The sequence below is a fragment of the Crocodylus porosus genome, unplaced genomic scaffold, assembly GCF_001723895.1.
Source record: "Crocodylus porosus isolate Cpor-Errol unplaced genomic scaffold, CroPor_comp1, whole genome shotgun sequence".
Classification (NCBI taxonomy): Eukaryota; Metazoa; Chordata; order Crocodylia; family Crocodylidae; genus Crocodylus; species Crocodylus porosus.
In genome coordinates this window covers 72,873,967-72,895,070 of record NW_017728950.1, presented here as the reverse complement: position 1 = coordinate 72,895,070, position 21,104 = coordinate 72,873,967, and the positions used below count along the sequence as shown (strand labels likewise).

The following is a 21,104-nucleotide window of genomic DNA, read 5'->3' as shown; positions in this document are numbered from 1 at the left end:
AACAAATTTCTGTTTCAAATTTCTGCCTTTGAATTGTCTGTGGGTTTCAATCACTTGGCTACAAGATCAGCTAAACACTGCAACAGGGCCCTTGGGGTCCTTTCGTCCTGTTTTTTCTTGGTGTGAGAAGCCTGTTGATGGGTCTTGGGGTTAATATCCAATCGATATAAAATCTCACTCTTCACTTATAATCCAGGGCTTCGTCTCAGGTCATAGCCCCATATTCTGCTTGGGCTTTTCCTATCAACAAAACCCCCAGCTGACCAGCCCAACGGGCTTTCCCCAGCTGAGCAGTGAACGCTGCCCCCTCAGAAATTTCCAAGAAAATGTTGGGGTTGTCCTGAATAGTCATTTTAGGTACCTTTAATTCCACGGTGTTCCTTTGATGCCACACCGGCTGTTGCACCCAGCTCTCTTCCAGAGCCAAGTGGCGGGCTGACTGTTGCTGCAGAACTTTTCCCATTATGTGCAGGGTCTGTCGAATTGGGTTTGGCCCTGCTGCTGCCGCACCTGAGCCATCCATAGTCTTGGATTCTTCCTGGTCGTTGTCAAGGTTCCAGTGCCAATGCACCACTTTTTTGGGGAATCGCCACACAGGGATGCGGTCCTTTGTGCCCCGATGACATCCAGCTGCCTGTCCTCACTGGAAAAAAAAACCTGGCCATGTAGTCAGACTGGGGTTCTTCCTGGCTCTTGCCTGCCATGACTTTGATGTTTTATAGGATCCCGGGAGGAGTGGTATTTGTGTAATCTGACCTGGCTGTGGTCATCTCAGTGGAATGAAAACACAACAATGACTAAAATACAAAAGAAAGAAAGGAAAAGGAATGAAACCTGGCCAGCAGGCTTAGCTGCGATTTTGCCCACAGCTTGCTGGCTCTTGCGGCTCCTGCCATGCAGTCCTTGCTATTGAATCAACTAATTGGCATACTGCCATGATAATTGATAGCTTGCGGCAGCAATTAACCTCTTCTATAGTTCATGAGCTCCTCTGAGCTCTCAGATCAATTGATCTGCCACCCCGTTCCCAGGAAAAGTTTTCTCTCAGATTGTGTCTTCAGCGGGTCCATCCAGCCCACTTTCCCTCACCCTTCTCCCACCTTTGCCTGAGCTGCCTGGATGGAAATAGCTCTCAGAGTGCTGAGACCCCCAATCTGGCACACCTGATGGGTCAATAAAGCTGGCTCTGGGCGTGTTGGGAGTTCCCTCGACAACGTGGCTATCGTCTTCTCAGGTAACTCGCAACTAGGGCTGCTGCATTCCCACAGGGGCACCTCTAACCCCTTCACACACCCCCATAATCAGATTCCATATATGGAAAATGTATACATTTATTATAAGTTTCCAGATATAGAACTTAATATTGGAGGTTTGCCTTGTATTTGTCTCCCCCACCCACTGCTGTAGTAGGAAAAACAAATTTGGGGGGGACAGATGGTTCCATTGCTTTTGCCTGCCTAACTTCTTTCCCGTGCAGCCTCTTTCTACCCCTCCTTTACACTCAGACACTGGTCTTCCTGAGCATGTGGAAATGAGGGAAAATTTTGAAAATAGTCAGAATCATAGAGAAGTAGGGCTGGAAAGGACCTCCAGTGGTCATCTAGCCCAACCTCCTGCCTGCAGCAGAATCATCCCTATCCAAAGCATTCCATACAAACCATAATCTAAAGTCTGCATAAGACTACCCTCAACCCTGACACAATGCAGACCTAGCTGAACTTGCCACAGGTAAAGCAGGGGAACCTTGGCAGCCAATTTGTTCCTTCTATGAAATGTTGTCAATATATACTCAAGAGATCCTGAGTAGAGGGCCACACCTCTTGCTAAACAGGAAGGCAAAACCCTCCCCACAGTCTGTACCAGTCCGACCATGGGACAAAATACTGTCCTGACCCCAAATATCGCCATCAGTCTGACCATGAGTGGAAGGGCAAGATGCTGTAGCCAGAAACCCCTGGCTTTGGTTCCAGCAGGAGCATTGACACACGCTAGTCCAAGTCCCCAGGCTTGGATGTAGCCAACACCCAGTGCCTCTGGGAAGGCTTAACAATACTCTGACACACAGCAGAAAAGGTGGGAAGGCAGTAAGCAGCAAGGCCCAGAAGCATGGGAGATATCCATAGTAGAACATAGGTATAGCTACACCTAGATCATCCTCAACCAGTGGCTGTCCAACCACTTCTTGCACACCTCTGGTGATGGAGAGTCCACAACTTTTCTAGGCAGTCTGTTCCACTGCTTCACTGTTCTAACAGTGAATAAGTTTTTTCTGGATATCCAGTCTCATCTTACTTTGCTGCAAATTCCAGGAATTTTTCCACATCCTCCATTCTTCAGCAAGAGAGAACATGTGCTTTCTCTTTTCTTTATGGAAGACTGCTATCATGTCCCCTCTTAGGTACCTTTTTCCCAAGCTGAATTTCACTTCAGTTCCTTCATGCCCAGCTCCTTCATGCCCAAATCCTTCAGCCTCTCCTTGTATGACTTGCTTTCCAATCCCTTTATCATCTTTGTTGTCCTCCTCTGGACCCTCTCTAACTTTTTCATGTCCTTTTTAAAATTTGGAACTGCACATGGTTATGTAGATGAAACCTAACCAGTGCTGAGTAGAGAGGCACTATCACTTCCCATGTCCTGCACCTAATACTTTTGTTCATGCATCCCAAAACTGCATTTGCTTTTTGTGTGGTTGATGCATCCCAAAACTGCATTTGCATTCTTTGGTAACTGCAGACTCATATTGAGTCTTTGGTTTACTAAGACTCCCAAATGCTTTTCCATAGTACTGCTATCCAGCCAGGTGTCATCCATTTAATATTTGTGTTTTGGACTATTCTTTCCAAGGTGTAGCACCTTGCATTTGTTCGCATTGAACTTCATTCTGTTAGTTCTAGTCCAGGTTTCCAATCTCTCTTTCTGAATGGTGCTCACATTCTCCAGTGTGTGTGTAATTTTTCCTTGTTTCGTGTCATCTGCAAACTTGCTCAAGAAGCCTTCTATGTTAATATCTAAATCATTAATGAACACATTAAACAACACTGGACCCAGGACAGACCCCTGTGGGACGCCACTAGAAACTCTGCCATTCTGACATGGATCCATTTACAATTACCCTTTGTTTGTGGCTGTTGAGGCAGTTATCTATCCACTTTATAGTGATTCTATCCAGCCTACATTTCTGCAATTTGTTTATTAGAAGGTCCTGTGGGACCTTGTCAAAAGCCTTGCTTAAGGCCAGATGCACTATATCTACAGCATTCCCTTCATTCATTCAAGTAGTTACTTTGTCAAAGGGGAGTCAGGTTTATTTGACACTATTTGTTTTTCACAAATCCATGCTGGCTGCTTGCAGTCTGCCTTTCCTCCTCCAGATACTTGCAAATGGCCTTCCTTAGCATATGCTCCAGTAACTTCCCAGGAACTGAGGTAAGGTTACCTGGTATGTTGTTCTCAGAGTCCTCCTCCTTTGGCATTACATTGGCCCTTTTCCAGACCTTTGGTATCTGGCCCATCTCCCACAGCTCCATGAAGTTCATGGCTAAGGGCTCTGACATCTCCTCTGCCAGTTTCTTCAGGACCCTGGGATGAAGCTGATCCATCCCTGCTGACTTGACTAATGCTGAGCTTGTAATAAACAAGCCTATAGTAATTTGCATATAGACAAATTACTGTGGGTACCCATAGACTTAGTTTATCCAGAATTGATGCAATTTACCTTTTTTGAAACTTGCAAATTTTAGCACAGGTATTCCATAAACACACTTTTAAGCAGCACTTTGGCACCTACTTATATATAGTACAAATTATGCGTGATAATTAGTCCAAAGAAAATGATTTACTATATAGTTCATTGGGCTGGGCCCCAGCAGAGTTGAAAGCATTTCAAACTTTGGTGACCCCATAGCTCAGCACTGCTTAGTTTGTGTGTGTGTGTGTGTGTGTGTGTGTGTATGTGTACTCCCCACAAAGGAGCCATGTTCTGATTACCCCCCACTCATGACTGGAACAGGGTGTTCTTGTCAAGTCCTGGGTTTCTCCAAAAATGTATATGTACATGAGGTGCATGGCAGCCCAGTCCATCTCCAGCTTATGGAAGGCAGGACCACACTAATCACTTTTGGCAGGCTAAGAGGAGGTGACAGAGGGATTCTGGGTGAGCTGTTTGGGACTCCGTTTGGTTATATTTGTCAGAAATTTAAGGCTGGTGAGGAAACAGGAATAATTGGAAATGGGAAAGAAAAACACAGCTCAGCTGTGGGAATGAAGAGGGAATGAAGTTTACTTGTGTGCAGCAGTAAGAAAAGGAGCTTTTTTTTCCAGTGACAGTTGGAGGAAAAAGCGACCTCTTGTATTTGAGTAACTGTGGTATTCTGTTAGATGTCTTGTTGCAGCTTTCTTGTGACGGTGGAGGCAATGTTGCTGTTGAGCAACTCCACTTTTTTTTCATTTTCTGTTAAGAGTTTGCCCTGGCTATGTAACCCGTTACTTCCTTGGTTTTTCTTTTCTGGCCAAGGTACTTCTAGAACAGTGTCTTGTTGTCCTTAATCACTTTGCCAGGTGCAGTTCATTCTTTATCTTTGACTTCCTGATTTTGTCCCTGCAGGTTTTTGCTGTTTTCTGGTATGCTTCTTTGGTAACCTGTCCATTTTTCCATTGCTTGCATGTTTTCCTCTTGCATTTCATGCATCCTGGAAACTCCTGGTGCAGCCACATTGATTAGTCCCTTACCATTCTTCGTGTGCTTCCACTGTCAGAACAGTTTCTCGTTGGGTTTCCAGTGCTGTGCCCTTTAGAAGCTTCCAGCTGTTCTAGGGAGGCGGGGAGGAAAGCAAGTAAATAACTTAGGATGCAGATTTGTAGACATGTACACATATCTTGTAGAAAGCATTTATTTAATGAAAATATAAACACATTCTTACTTTTGGGGACTTCTAGATTTGTCAAAGAATCTCTCTTTTATGCCTTCCAGAAAATTAAGTAGCAGTGTCATCATATAGAATTGTACATTTCCACGTTCCCATTAATTTTACTTTTATTTCTACTTCTGATTTCTTTTTTAATTTCTCTTGCTTATTTGTATTATAGCAAGGCTTTGTCTATAAAATGTCCCTGGAAAGGTGAGCCAAAATGCTACATGGTAGGTGGTGATGTAATCTGAAAATTTCTTCTACATCTTTTTTTTTTCCTTTCCTAAAATGAAACCTAGGGAAGTTAACCTAAGCTGGTTGTTTGGACACTCTGTTGAAGCGTGGGAATGTGTGTAGGTAGCCCTGTTGGGATGAGAGGGGAACTGAACCTAGGTCTCCCACTTCCTCTGTGAGTAAGCTGTTTATGTATAGTCAAACCCACGTAATTTCCCACTAGCAGGAGGAACCAAAGCCTGTGATATTAACTGGAGTTGCTAATCAGTTATATATCAGGTGGTGCTTACTCGTGTCTGATTGCTTCACAAAGGATTTTTAAATTTGTAGGGAATATAATTTATACCTTACCTCCTGTGGATTGTTGTTGAGCTTCCATAGTGTTCAAATAGGATGTTTGTTTAATATTTAACATAGGGAATGAAGTAAAAACCATAAAGTTATGCTGAGTTTAACTACAGGGGAGAGTCTCTGTTACCCCACAAAGCTCTGCTAGCCTCCCTCTGCAGAGGTGTCTTTCTTGTGCTTCACTCCGCTTTTTATTACGTTTTTTGTTTTTTCCCTCCCTTAAGTTGCACAAGCACGCACTACAAATTATGCTGTGTTGTAAGAGCTCACACACCCTTTTCAGTTTAACTACAAGATAAATTGCATGTGTGGAATTAAAGCCCAGAACAGGGAGTGCTTGAATTCTAGCAGTATCTTAAATTCCCAGGCATTTGATAAACCTGCTGATAAACCTATTTTACAATTCAAATATGTAATATTAGAATATGTATACACAGATAAAATATCATTTTCTGCTGTTCTATATTTTTCTTCCCTGAGGCAAATTACTTTGCTAAGAACTGTGCTAACTGATTTGATCTTGGAACTTCATTTGCTAACTGTGACATTAAGAGGCAAATTTTACCCAGGGAAAGGTTGTATATGTTGTTGACAATAAAGCTTGTGACATTGCCTGCTACTACCATGCTCTCTGTTCAAGCTTTGAAGACTCAAAAGTAAAAATAAATAAATAAATACAAATTGTCCACCGCTATGTTTTTTGAGGAGCCAGAACTTGGTGAGGGTTATATCTGCTCAGAAAATGCCTGATGCTGACTTGAGTAAAGGAGTATCTTGTTTTCAGTTTCTATTTGTGCTTAGGTGTGAGGTACACACAGACAGCTGCTCCAACTGGGGCAGTTCTGGACATGGGCAGAAGCAGAACTCCTGGGTTAAAAAAATAAAGAATTATTAAAAAAAAAAAATTATTATTAAAATACTTAAAGAATTATTAGCAGAGTAAAGGAATACAGGGTTTTGTGCCTGTAGTTGAGAAGGGTGGGGTTTTGGATCATATGTTAGTTCTCTAGGTATCTAAATTCCTGTAAGTCCTTTTTTTTTGGATCTCACTTTGAGCTACTCCATGCTATTTCTTGGTTGAATGATGGTCTTTCAGCATTTTAGTTTTACTCAAAGTTCAAAATGATTTTGCTTAAGGTAATTTAACTTTCTCAGTAAGTTGCTGTTCGATTTCAAGTAGACTTTGAAAAAGTAAGCACTGGGTTTTCTTAGAGGAAGTATAGAACCTATGCTCTTAGACTAGATTTTTTTTCTTTTAAGAGAAGTTGGCAGCTGTCCTCTTCAAACAGTGTTCATTAAGTCAGAAGCTCTTAAACTGTGGTCTGTGGGTTACTTTCTGGTGGCCTTTGCATAGCTGCCTGGTTATGTCACTGTCTTGTTCATATTTCAACAATCTGACTGCACCCAAAGAAGCTAAAATGTGCTACATTTTCTCTTAAGCAGTTGACATACTTTCCTCAGGATGATGGTTTTTTTTCTCAGCAGGAGAGATGGTGTTCCACATACCCAGCTGACAGCAGAGGCATGTACAAAATTAGCTTTTATTAAAATATATTTGAATCATGAAAAAAGTATAAGGAATCCCGCATTAGGTAAAACCATAGTTTGTGTAGGATAGTAATTCAGAGCATTAACAGAGGGAAAACAATGAGTTGGAAAAATGTCTTTTCAAGTTGCTAGTTGAAATTGTTGACAGAAGAGAAAGTCTGTTAGGAACCTGCAGTTTGTTACCATAATTTTCTCGCTCCATGAGGGTGTATTCTAAACGTGTGGGTTTTTTTTTTTTTTTAATTTTAATGTCCTGCTAATACATATGCCATCATGATGGCACTAGTGCTGAAAGACTTGTTTGCACAATGGTACAAAGCATGTTCTTTTCCCCACCCATCCCAGTGCTCCTGCAGTTGGAGAAATATGGATACTTCTGTATACTCATTGACGCATTTGGCCTCTCAGCTGAGGCTAGAAATAGATGTGCTTAATTTTAATTATGATTTTTGTGATGCGTATACTTCTTGAATCAAAGCTGAACTGGAAACCATGTACTTTCAAGCAGAACAAATGCCAAAAAAGTTGAGTAAGCCGCAAACAGCCTGGACCATGCTCTAACCAATGACTTAATGGGAGACTGCACCCTGTACTTTTATCTGAATCATTCAGGCTGTTTTTCATTCAGCATTCACTTTTATTAAGAACATGCTGTAACTTTTAGGCCAAATGAATGTAAAAATCCAGTGAGAAAATGCAGGGTTTAAATGGACAGAGTTTTTTGTTCCATTATTAGCTTGAAAATTGCCTCAAGAACACTTATCATATAACAATCCTGTTGTACTAGAGTATAAAATGAATCTGCAATGTACTGGCAAGCCTAAATGATAAATATAATGGAGATAATATTTATCAGCAGCTTTCCTTTTAGGTTGTGTGTCTATATTAAGAAAATAAAACAATCCCCCCCCCTCCAAAAACCTAAGCAAACAAACAAACAAAAATCCAACCTACTGATGTTAGTAACACTCATCACCTAGAATGCAAAGCACGTGTAGCTATGTTTCTCCTAGCATTTTGAAAATAATTAGGAGCAGGAGAACACTAGAATTCAAGATGAAGGTTGCCCAGAGGGGGAGAGGGCATGTGAAACGGTGGAGGAAAGACCATTTAAAAATGCCGGGTATGCCTTTAAAAATCACATGTGTATCTCCTTACTGAACATTGTGCTTTTATATTGCAGACTTTTCTTGCACACTTTTTTTTTCATCTCAACACTATGTACTAGTTTTGGGCTGTGGAGTATGTGTACTATTAGTTTAGTCAATATCTTATTATTGGTTTAATTGCCCCCCCCACCGCATGTGAAACTGTATTAATTAATCTCATTTTGTGATTTTAATCTCGAAACAATGACTTGTCTACCAGTTGCTTTAGTATTTTCTTCCAGCTTCCTGCTGTCATCTCTCATTATGCATTTGGTACATTGTACAAAGTCCAGTGCTGAGAGCAAATACTGGAGAAGGGGAGGATCACCTGACTTAAGGAGAGACTCTGCCAGCATGGGCAGGGTGGAGGAGATCCGCTGCCAAGGGAAGCCCTAGCTGGACAGGAGGGTGTGAGCAGTTTGCAGTAGAGGGGGAACAGGGACCCCAGAGAGAAGATGCTGGAGCCTGGGCTGGAAGGCTCACACTTGCAAAGCTTAGTCCATAGTCTGCCAGCTGCAGGACCCAGAAGAAGAAAGTGAATAAGAGTTTGATCACACCTGTGCCCAGACAGCTGGAAGCCCAGGCTGAAAGAGAAACTCCCCCAGGCCGGAGAAAAGGGGCTGGGCCATGGTGGCGGAGGGAGACAGAACCCCACGAGGAGGCCTGGGCAGGACCCCATCATCCAGGAGAGTTGCTGCCTGAGACAAGGAACTTATGTTGACCAAGAATGAAGGAGTGAGTGCTCAGGAACTAGGAAGAATCTCTCTCTGTCTCTCTTTCTTTGTCTCTGTCTCTCTTTTTCTCTTTGTGCCTTGGAAAACCCTGGGGAAGGGATACAAAGAATTGAGGGTGGTTTTATGTTCACCCTGAAGGAGCTCCAGAGGGGGCTGAGTATACCCAAACAGACCAAGAATTGTTCATGTTGATCCTGATGACCATGGTCTATTTATGAGAGCCCAGTGTGGCCTGTTCTCATTCTTTTTCTTTTTTTCCCCTTTTTTTCTGCTCATGGCAGTAATAACTGCCAGTAGATCAGAGCAGCTTGTGCGGGGAGGCAAGGGGGCTGCAGAACAGAGTGCCCAGTGCACTGTAATTTTTCCTGTGGTTTCTGTTTTTTGGACTGACTTCGATGGTTTTGGGGTGAGACAACTGTCCAGAACCTGGACAAAAAAGGAGAACTAAGATTGGGAGCCTGACAGGGCTGGACATCTACCTGCTGATGGGAAGGAGAGCAGGAGGAAGAGAAAAGGGGCAGTCGCACGCTGCCCAGTCAGACTTGGGAGCTGGGGACAGGATAGGGAGACAGTGTGCCTATGGCCTAGGCTTAGATTTCCTAAATTCAGCCTCTTAGGGAAACTGCTCAGTTGTGGCAGGCAAGAGAGAGAAAGAAAGGTCCTGGACCAGGAAATTGAAGTATGTAGCCAAGTACTGCTCTGCCACAAGGGGGTGCCCTGGAAGAGCGAGCTATTACACAGCATATGAAGCAAAACTGTATGTAGCAGTCATTCTGTATTTTACTTTTAAAAACATAGTGTATGATCTTGACGTTCAAAGATTAGGAAGATAACATGAATGTATAAGTATTGTTATATTGAATTCCGCTTTTCAGTTACTGGATTATATGCATCATCTTCATTAGTAGCCAGACACTTTTTGTATTTCTTCAGTACCAGAAATCCTATAGTCAGCAGATAATAGAATAGCCTGAATGTAGTCCAAGCTCTGTTAAATGTGGATGTATATGCTGAAGCTTATTTAAAATTTGTGGATCTCTCCTTTTTCTTGCATCAGTATTGTTGTGTTTGGATGGTTCTGGTTATTAACAATAGGGATTTTTGCCTTAAGGTTATTGTGAAGCTAGCCTCATTGGCCAATTATGATAGTGTTGTGTAGTGGTATTTCTCTTTGCACATTTAAAACTTGCTTCCTCTGCATTAGGAACTGAGTAATACTTTATAAAGCATAATATTCATCATCACTTTGAACTGGAAACCCAGATGACACTGGGACTAGTTACTGGGTAGATAACAAGCAAAAGCAATTCTGTCCATCAGCGTTGCTGTCATTTAGATAAATAGCTGACAATTTTCTCATTTCTGGTAAATGACTAGGTACATTAATGTAATCAGTGTCAACATTATCACTTGCAGCCAGCCTTTCCCACAGAACTGAAAGAGTCAGAACAGTCATTCCATCTGCACTTCAATTTGTCCTTCCAATTTGAAAGCTGCGCTGGTAGGTTACAGGCAGCAGTGGTGCCTCTATGAAGTGCTTCCTTTTGGGAACTGAGGAACTCTTGTATCCTGATCTCAGAAACCCTTGGAACACTGAATGAGCATCCTGGGATGCATAAAAAAGAATTGAAGGAAATTACAACTAAGCACTGGAAAATACTGGTTTACAAATGGATCCTTTTTGAAGCATCAGTAATCTTAATCTTCCTGTAATCTGCAAAATGAAGCTGGCTTGTTTCAGATCCTAGTGTTAGACACCGAGTACGAGTTCATAGTTGGCGTTCAGCTGTGAGTGATTATTTTCAGATAGATTTTTTGTTTGTTTGTTTTGTGCTTATGTGTATTGAGGCTGTTGACTTCTGTGGAGTTTTTTCTTCTCTTCAGTTTGCCTCTGAAATTAAGGGAGAGTAGAAGGAACATTGTACAAATCTGTCCTATCCCAGGTGGGGAATTGAGAGTTTTAATCAGTACAGAAAATGGTGATTTTTTTTTTTTCTCCGTTATTAAATATCATATGGCTTTATTATAGTTTATTTATAATGGCATAATTATTCTTTTAGTGTTTTTTTCCTGTACTCTGGAAAGTAGGCTTACTGGGTCTGTCAAAAATAAGAATGATTTATAGGATATAGGATGATCAAGCACACTTTTTCCCCAAGTCTACTTAAGTACACTTAACTTGATGGTCATTGTGATTGTGAGATTAAAGTGAAATGGAGAATATATTAAGCCAGTACTGGGGACTCCTGAAACTTCTATTTAAGCATCTTTTGTTTTTTTTTAAGAATAAATAAAAATCTTTAATGTTCCCCTGTCCCTAACTCCTTTATTCCTTGACTAGAGCAATGCGTGTGCACGTGTTTCCTTCCTTTGTCATAATTCAGTAGTTGAAATAACTGCAGTAAAGATCAGTTTTGTTAATGAAGTGTTAAAGCAAGAGTTTAGAAAGTGTTTCCTGAGAATGGGCTTGGTCAGCATTATTTAATACAATTTTTTTTTTTCCTTCTAGGTGATGTTAATGAACAATATCACAACAAATGAACGATTGATCCAGAATCTCCAAGGTACCCTTTTATGTAGTACTGCAGTACTATCCTGTCAGAGTTAGGGGCCAGGTCTCTAAAAGACATTTCTGAGTGTGTGAGTTTTCCATCTCCAATCACAGGAAAGTGTGTAGAAACTGCCATAACAGACTGATCTTGGTCAGAGTTCCACTCAAGTTCAGGTATAACAAGACTGTATTCAGAAAGATGTTTGATGCAGAACCCCAGAGCTTTGTTCTCAGTAGCAGAAAATAATATTATATAGAGCAGAGACTCCCTGGTGAATCAGTAATTAATGAACTTATTTTTTCAGGGGGCAATATTCCATCTTATAAGGGAATATTGTGGACTGTGGGATGTGTACATCCCTGTATCTCAGGGGATAATTTGGCCTAATTTATCCTTAGGATTGCCACTTTGGAATCCTTCCTAGCGAGTTGCGTCTCCACTGTCTGGGACTTGATAAGTTCACTAGCTTGGTGAATAAAATTGTCAGCCTTTTTAATGCTTTGTCTAAAACCTTTTTGTCAAGAACAAGGCATTCAGAGTGTCATAGCATAACAGATGAGGTGCCTACCAGGGAAGGCCAGTAACTTATAAACAGGTCTGCTTTGTGAAGAAATTATCTGTACACTGCATATTACAGTAGGTGATTGTAAACTTGAATTTAGGTAACTAATACGAAAGTGATAACTGTAGCACACCATGTTGTAAGTCCTGTGGTTCTCTAGAATGCTGGGCTTCAGGCCCAAGAACAGTCAGGGAAGGTAGATGAATTAAAATTCTCTCTTTGGAGCCAGAAAGTGATTTCTGTAGTCTTCTTTAACATGCATTAGACAGAAAATCCTCCAAGTCTTCCATCTCCCTATTGGCAAAGAAACATCATAGATGCAGCAAATGTGATTGCATATTTTTGTTACAGAGTGGGTTTTTTAAAATTAATTTGGGAGACAAGAAAGGTTGGCAACTCGGCACTTTTGCTGTTAAGTTTGCAATTTTGGTATATTTTCTTAATATTCCATGGTTGGGTTTTTTTGTTTGTTTGTTTTTTAAATCCTCTTGGCCCAGAGCACTTGAAAGTGTTACAGATGGAAAATGGGAAGCTACAGCTGGATGTGTACCGGTATCAGAAAAACCAGACTAACCTTCAGAGGAAATTTTCATATGATCTGTAAGTTTTTGTTCGTTTAAATAGATCATAGAGAAGTAGGGCTGGAAGAGACCTCCATAGGTGATCTAGTCTAATCTCCCATGCCTGCGGCAGGATCATCCCTAGCCAAACCATGTCATACAAACCATAATCTAAACTCTACATAAGACTACCCTCAGCCCTGACAAAACGCAGACCTAACGCCCTAACCTGCCACAGGTAAATCAGGGGAACCACGGCAGCCAATTTCCTGCCTCTATGAAATATTGTCTATGAAATGTTGCTCAAGAGATCCCGAGTAGAGGGCCACACCCCTTGCTGAAGAGGAAGGAAGGAACCCTCCCCCCCAGTCTATACCAATTTGAGCATGGGGTAAAATTCCTTCCTGACCACAAATATAGCCACTGGTCTGACCCTGAGTAGAGGAGCAAGAGACTCTAGCCAGAAACCCCTGGCTTTGATTCCAGTAGGAGCATTGGCACATACCAGCTAACATCCCTAGGCTTGGCTGTAGCCAACACTCAGTGGCTCTAGGAACTCTTAAAAACACCTTGACGGATACAGCAGAAAAGGGCATGGGTGGTATGGGTAAACAGCAAATCTCAGAATCCTGGGAAATACCCATAGTAGAACATAGGCATAGCTACACCTAGATCATCCCCGACCAGTAGCTGTCCAGCCTCTTTGTGAACACCTCCAGTGATGGAGAATCCACTTCTCTAGGCAGTCTATTCCACTGCTTCACTATTCTAACAGTGAAGAATTTTTTCTGGATATCCGTTTTAAATTTACTTTGCAACTTCCAGTCATTAGTCTGTGTCCACCTCTCTGCAGCAAGAGAGAAAAGTTTCTTTCCTTCTTTATGGCAGTCCTTCAAGTATTTGATAAGATATAAGATGACTTATAGAAATAAAAATCAAATGGTTATTGGTCAGAATATTTCTTGGCCACCTGCACTTGAGTACCCTTTTTTCATAGATACACTTTTAAAATATGAGAGTTAATTGATGCATGCTTTTCTTTTTCTGAGATTGCCTCTCATTTGGTTTCTCTTTATGCACAAAGCTGCTTGTGGCTCCACTACCACATTTTCTGACCCTTCATAAACACTTTCAAATGTGTTTCTCCCAGCACCCCCATGAGGGAGTGAAGTACCTATCTACTCATTTTACAGATGGTCGACATTTCCTATGCCAGTCATAAGTTGTTCTTTTCTTCCTTCTTTCTGCTATCTGTAGGAATCATTGATGTCTGGTTCTCTGTATTTTTTTGGAAAACAAACTAATCAGACTTCTTTGTTTGGGTTATGAGGATGACTGTGGATGTCATTTAGTTAGCATCAAGGTAGTTGGTGCTATCCATGTTGGCAGCAAAAGAACCACTGGACCTTGTATAAAGAGTAGATTTTACAGATTTGGGTAAAACAGCAACTGCAACTAAGAAGATTAAATTATGGACTGGATCCTTTAGGCCAAACTTGAAATTGTTGTGAATGTTTCCTGGGTAGCAACTAAAGGATTAATATCCTTTTTGCTTCCTTCTGCTGCTGCTTGGATACAATCAGTTAATAAGCCTATAAATCATAGTTTTATTTGATACTTCAGTATGTAGCACTTCTTGCTCCTGATCAGGTCCCAGATTTGAACTCCTTTAATACAAAGAAGACATGGCCAAAGAAACGCATAAATACAGTATTTTAAACAACACATTAAGCACAAATGTTGTTTTATGATAAGTTTCTTTTAAGTTCTCAGGCTGCCAGTTTCAGATAATTTATGCTGAAAGTTTCCAGCCACCGTTTAAAAGTGAAAACGTCTCTGAAATGATTAAATGTGTGTCTTGTAAATTTTCGGAATAAAGACTCTCCCCTTAAACGAGAAGTAATTGGGCAAAGGTTAGTGTTGTGGGGCAATAGAAGTGTATGGGCTTTTTGTTTAAATAGTAGAGTAAGCTTTTTGTGATGACACACCCTGTTTACTTAAGCCACCTGATCTTCTGATTTTGAAACCCTGTCGGCTCTCTAAACAGAATGGGTGAGAACAGAACATGGTTCTTTCTTTCACCTGTGCTGCATAATCCTTTCTAATGGCAACAAGGAAACTCCAAAATTACACATCAGCAATTCCTGTGGAAAGGCAAGTTTTGCAATAGCAAGTGGTATTACTGTAAAGACTAGCTTTGTATCACTTGCATGATAATGACCCAGATCTATGCCCAGTTCTTGCACCAAACATTCCCCTTTCATTGTGGAACAGGCATTGGTATCATCCTGTCAGATTTTCCAGCCTGTCTGTCCATCAGCTGTGGGGGAAAGAGGGAAGACTGACTGGATTTGGGAGATGTCGCTCAATAGTCTGGCCTGGCATGAAGACTTAAGTTAAGTGGCACCAATAAAGCCATTATTTTAAGGATATGACCAAGCGGTCAGAGTACTTGCAGAAGCATAAGGTCCTGAGTGGGTCTGTGGGGATAAGCCTTGTTTCAGGAGAAGAGAATTGGGGGTTAGACACTGATCTTGGCTGACTCCCTGACAGGTTCATGTTGGACCAGCTAGGAGGAAAGCCTATGAGAATTTCTTCTCTGAGAGCTCTGCTGTGGGTTCCTTTCCCACGCGGGGCATATTATGAGTCCATGTTTGTCCAATTGCCATTTGTCAAGAAACACAGCAGCTGTTTCCTTTGCAGAGTCATTGCTTTGTACATGTGTATACGTTCTCTTTTCTTATACTCCTTATTAAAATAGCCATAACATAAAATAGCCACACTTTCATGATCTTAATTTTAATGGCATATTTCAATGTTGCTATTGGAACCCTAACTTCTACTTCAAAAGTGATCATTTTCTGGCATTTTATTGGCACAGAGCCTTTTGTAAACTTCACTACTTTTGCCAATCTGTGTGTATAGATCTTTGTAACATTGTTTTGATTAAAAAGTTAAATAGCTATTAAAGTATGCTAAAATAAAACAACCCCTCTTAATATATTATTGTTTGTAAGATGCAGTTTGCCGTTGTAGTCAGTAAATAAAATGGGGAGGGTATAAGTCTTCATGATTAGACGAAGACCCATTTTATTCTGCCAGCTCAGTATTGCTAATTTTCTATCACCACCTTTTAAGATTTTAAATTCTTCTCATATAGTCAAAGATGAGGAGTGGCAGAATCATTCTGTATCGGGAAACGTCTTAAAATGAAATAGAAATCAGGTACAGTTGTCTTGTTTGAAATGGATAATGAGCAGGAGGAACTAGCACTCCTATTCTCCAGTGGGCATTACAATTTAGTAGGGATTACGAGACCTGGTGGGACTCCTCACATGATTAGAATGTAGCCACAGATGGCTACACCCTGCACAGAAGGGACTGAGTAGGGAAGAAAGGTGACATTGGCTCAAAAGAAAAGCGGCTTGAAACCCTCCGGGTCAAACTGCCGGGGGGGGGTGTGGAACGACAAGAGAGACCTAACTGTAGACTACTAAACCAGGGGGAGGACCTTGATTTGGAGTTCTCTTGACCTGGCAGAGGCTGCATGTGCACAGGACATGGTCGTCACAGGCAACTTCAATTACCCAAACATCGCTTGGGAGGAACACTTGGCTAAGTCTGATTGGTCACGTTGCTTCCTGACGTGTCTTGAAGAGCTCTAACTGACTTGGGAAGTGCACGGTGCAACCAGAGGTAATGTTCTCTTAGACTTGGACTTGGCCAAAGGAGATGATCTGGTGACTGACTTGAATATAGAGTGTACCTTAGGCTATAGCAACCATGAGACCATTATATTCACTGTCCATTGCCAGGCAGGAAAATCAGCTGGCAGGGTTGAAGTTTTGGACATCAAAAAGAATTTCACCAGGCTCAGGGCAATAGTAGGGGAAGTGCTGCAGGACCAGGGACCAAAGGTAAAAGGAGCGTATGAAGAGTGGTCATTCTTCAAGGACAGGATCCTCAAAGCACAATAGAATACTGTTCCCATGCAGAGGAAAGGTAGCAGACGGGCTGGGAAGCCCTCCTGGCTTAATGGGGATATCATGGTCCTTTTGAGAGAGAAGAAAGAGGCATACAAACAGTGGAAGCTTGGGACAGTCCTCAAGGAGGAGTATACAACAACAGCCCACACTTGTAGGGAAATGGTTAGAAAGGCTAAGGTGGCGACTGAATTCAAATTAGCAACAGAAATAAAGGACAATAAAAAGTCCTTCTTTAGGTATGTGGGGAACAGGAGGAAAACAAATGAAAGCATGCAGCCGTTGCTTAACAACTGAAGACAGCTGGCTACAGACACTCAGGAGAGAGCTGAACTCCTGATTGACTACTTTGCTTTGGTATTTCACCAGACTAAGGGGAAAATAGCGTTAGATAAGGTTCAGAATGGGCATGGTGGGAATGACTGCCTTCCTATTGTTGACATTGAGCTGGTGCAGGATCAGTTAGAAAAGTTAGACATTTATAAGTCAGTAGGACTGGATTAACTTCATCTGAGGGTGCTGAAGGAGCTGGCTGAAGTCATTGCGGGACCTCTGGCGAAACTCTTCCTAAACTCGTGCTTGGGGGAGGTCCCTGAAGACTGGAAGGGGGCCAAGATTGTGCCCATCTTCAAGAAGGGGAGGAGAGAGTATCTAGGCAACTATAGGCAAGTTAGCTTGACTTCTATCCCAGGGAAAATCCTGGAAAAATTCAGCAAGGAGTCTATGTGCAATATGTTTGCGTAAGGTAGGATTCTGAATGACAGTCAGCATGGCTTCATTGAGGACGGGTCTTGTCTTTATCAATCTCATCTCCTTCTATGACTAGGTAACTTGCCACCTGGATAAGAGAGAGGAGGTCGACACTGTGTACCTAGACTCCCAAAAGGCCTTTGATCTGGTATCTTGTGATGTTCTCACAGGGAAAACTGGAGGATTGCAGGCTTAACTGCTCTACAGTTAGGTGGGTAGGAAGCTGCCTGCGGGGTAGGACCCAGAGAGTTCTAATGAACGGATTGTCTCATCCTGGTGAGAAGTGTCCAGTGGTGTCCCTCAGTGGTCCGTGCTTGGTCCAGTGCTTTTCAACATCTTTATCAATGATTTGGATGTGGGGGTGAAGAGCTCACTGGCCAAGTTCTTAGACAACACCAAGTTATGGGGGAGCATGGTCATGCTGGAAGGTAGGCTGCAGATACAGGTGGACCTAGACAGGCTGGCAAGTTGAGCAGATCAGAACCAGATTAAATTTACCATTGAGAAGTGTAAAGTGCTCCATCTGGGGATGAACAATCTCCTGCACACTTACAGGCTCAGTGGCGCCTATTTGACTAGCACCACAACTGAAAGGGACCTAGGGGTAATAATAAACCACAGTATGAACATGAGCCATCAGTGCAATACTGTAGCCAGCAGGGCAAACAATACTCTGGCATGTGTCAACCGATGCATCTCAAGCAAAACCAAGGAAGTGATTCTTTTGTTTTATTCAGCATTGGTGAGACTGCAGCTGGAGTACTGCATCCTGTTCTGGGTGCCACACTTCAACATGGATGTGGAAAAGCTTTAGAGAGTCCAGAGAAGAGCCACCCGTGTGATCAGAAACTTGCAAGGCAAGCCATACAAGTAAAGGCTGAGGGACGTGGGCCTCTTCAGCCTAAAAAAGAGATGGCTTAGAGGGGACTTGGTAGCAGCTTGCTGCTACATCAGGGGAATACATCAAGGGCTTGGTGAGCAACTGTTCACCAGGGTACCCTTGGGGAAAACCAGGAGTAATGGCCACAGATACCTGGAAGACTGTTTCAGGCTTATCTCTAGGAAAAACTTCTTCACAGTTGGGGTGTCCAGATTGTGGAATAAACTCCCGCCGGCGGTGGTGCAATCATCTACCTCTCTGGGGTCATCTGACTCCAGTTGTCTTTCTTGCCTAGTGGGGGGGGGGAGGGGGTTGTCCCAGTGATCTTGCAAGGTCTCTTCCAGCCCCTTACAATCTATGAATCTATGACATTCCAACACAAAATACAGCGTTATAGCTTTGAACTGTGCATGTAAACATTAAATGTTTAAAAAAAATTATAATGGCTTCTGGTTAAGAGAAGTTCTTAATTTTTCCTGTCTTTTAGTCAGGTATGCAAGACCTCCTGTATCACAATCATTCAGGAGAATTTGTTTGTTGTTAGGAATCTTAGTATCAGATTTTGTTATGGATTATCATGGTAACATAAGAAATTCAGAAACGTGGTTGTCTGTCTTATTCCCTTTTCCTCTTTGAATTTGTTGTGAACTAGAATTTACCTTTTCTTTCGACATGATATAAATGTTGATATTAAAAGTGTGTATGTACAGGCAGTCCTAGACTTGCAATGTTTCAAGTTGCTTTTCACAATTACAACGTTTATAAATTGGCACTGTTTCAACTTTCTGATGTCAGTTTTGACTTTACAATGCTTGATCCGATGTGACACCACACCAGCAAACAAGTTCGCTGTGTCACCTATCTGCTTGGAGAACATCTGTCCAAACTTCCTTGGCAACTTTCTTTAAGAAAGCAGACAAGACTCCAGAAAAACCTGTAGCCAAGACTCCTAAGAAGACTCCAGCCAAGAACCATTCAAAAAGTCCAACCAAGAGCCTTTCAAAAAGTCCAGCAAAATCACTTCAAAGAAGTCCTTCCAAATCAATATGACTACTATTTACAATATAAACACATTAATGTAGCTATATTACTCATCTATACTTGATCGAGTACACAGTTTTGGGGTATTTTTGGTGAACATAGGGTATCAGGCCTTGGTTCAGGAACCAATCCCCCATTTATAACATTGTTTCTTATGAGAAAATCGGTTCCGAGTTGCAACGTTTTGACTTTAGACACTGTTTTCAGGAGCCAATTGTGTCATAAGTCCGAGGACTGCCTGTAGTCAATAGGTTAGATCACTGAAATGAAGTGTTATGTTGTAACCTCTTAAACTAGGGAGTGGTATTTATGCTGAACTCAGACTACAACGAGTTGCATGACAGTTGTTTTGAACCAAAAGTAAACTGTGCATTTTCCTTACCGGAAAAGTAAGAAAGGGAAAATCAGTAGCAGATTTAATTGAAATAAGCTAGATTAAGTACTTAAACTATAGCACATTCCTAACAAGATTACTTTAAAGCACTTTGTTTTTATAACTTCACCACTGTATAACTGAAAAGTTAAAATAGCTGACCAAACTGATTGATAGTTCTTGTTTTTTCACCTATAAAAGAGTAATTTAAAAAGCATTCTCATGAATAAATTAAACTAAGACATTGAGCCTTGTATTACATTGGACATAGAAGGAAAACAAAGGCAGACTTATTTATTAAAATAGAAATTTACAGTAAGGCAGCTTAGTTCTAAGATTTTAAGAGCATTAAAAATACCTTTCTAATCAAGAATAAGTTTTCCATTAACACTTCAGGCACATAGTTCTTGTGTATCTTTTTCCAAAAATACCTAACTTGTAAACACTTCCATCTGACTATCTCTTGAATACTCCCGCTCCAACATCTCCTTTTTAGACATGATGATCAGTATACAGAATGGTAAAATACAGACCACGTTATATAGGAAACCCACAGACCAATATACATGTCTGCACAGAACCAACAATCACCTTAAACACAACAAGAAAGCTGTGATATACAGGCAAGCCCTTGGACACCACCGAATTTGCACTGAGGAGAACACCTGGGATTGCCACCTCACAAATCTCGAAATGGCTTTTACTCAACAAGGACATTCTTCCAGAGAGAGAGATTGCATGTTTGAAAGAGCCATCCAGATACCACATGAAAAATTGCTGCAGTACAGAAGGAAAACCCCCATGAATTGCACACTACTGGTTATGGCATATCACCTCTCCCTCAAACCTATATGGAAAAACCTCAAACAATTGCAACTCATATTAGGAGACCCAATTCTTAACTAGATCTTCCCAGAACCACCTATCTTAGCCTTCAAACAAGCACCAAACCTTGCTAACCTCATCAGCAGAAGCAAACTTCCTATTGCCCAAAACACACTGAATGGATCCAGACCATCTCATGACAAGAAATGCAAAACCTGCCAACATATTTCCACCACTCCCACAATTACTACACCCCACAATAGAGCCATCACCATTCCTGGATCTTACAGCTGCACCTCCAGCAATGTGATCTATCTCATGCAATGCACCAAATGCCCTGATAGAAAATATGTAGAAGAGACCAAACAAAAACTGCAGACCAGAATGAACACACACTGGAAATGTATTAAAGACAGGAATACCCAGTTACCTCATAACTAAACCACTTCCTCTCCCATCTCTCTGTTCTAATTTAATCATCAAGGGGAATTTACAAAACACTTTTCACAGATGAGTCTATAAACTTCACTTCTTCAACCTCGTAGGTACAAAAAATTATGGACTAAATTTAGACATTGTAATTATGACATTATAACCTGCCTGACAGCTGACTCCCCAGGTACCTCTCCATTTTTTTACCTGCTGTTTTCATTCTCCTT

The 21,104-nt window shown here is 41.5% G+C and overlaps 1 protein-coding gene across 4 annotated transcripts in view; it reads left to right on the top strand.

Annotated features, from left to right (window-relative positions):
* Positions 1-21,104, top strand: part of GOLM1 (golgi membrane protein 1) — a 59,946-nt gene that overhangs the window by 24,542 nt on the left and 14,300 nt on the right. For all 4 annotated transcript variants that reach the window (XM_019554768.1, XM_019554767.1, XM_019554769.1 and 1 more), the window contains exons 4-5: positions 11,429-11,483; positions 12,531-12,633. In XM_019554768.1, the coding sequence (XP_019410313.1) occupies positions 11,429-11,483; positions 12,531-12,633 (158 nt within the window). The remainder of the gene's footprint in view (positions 1-11,428; positions 11,484-12,530; positions 12,634-21,104) is intronic.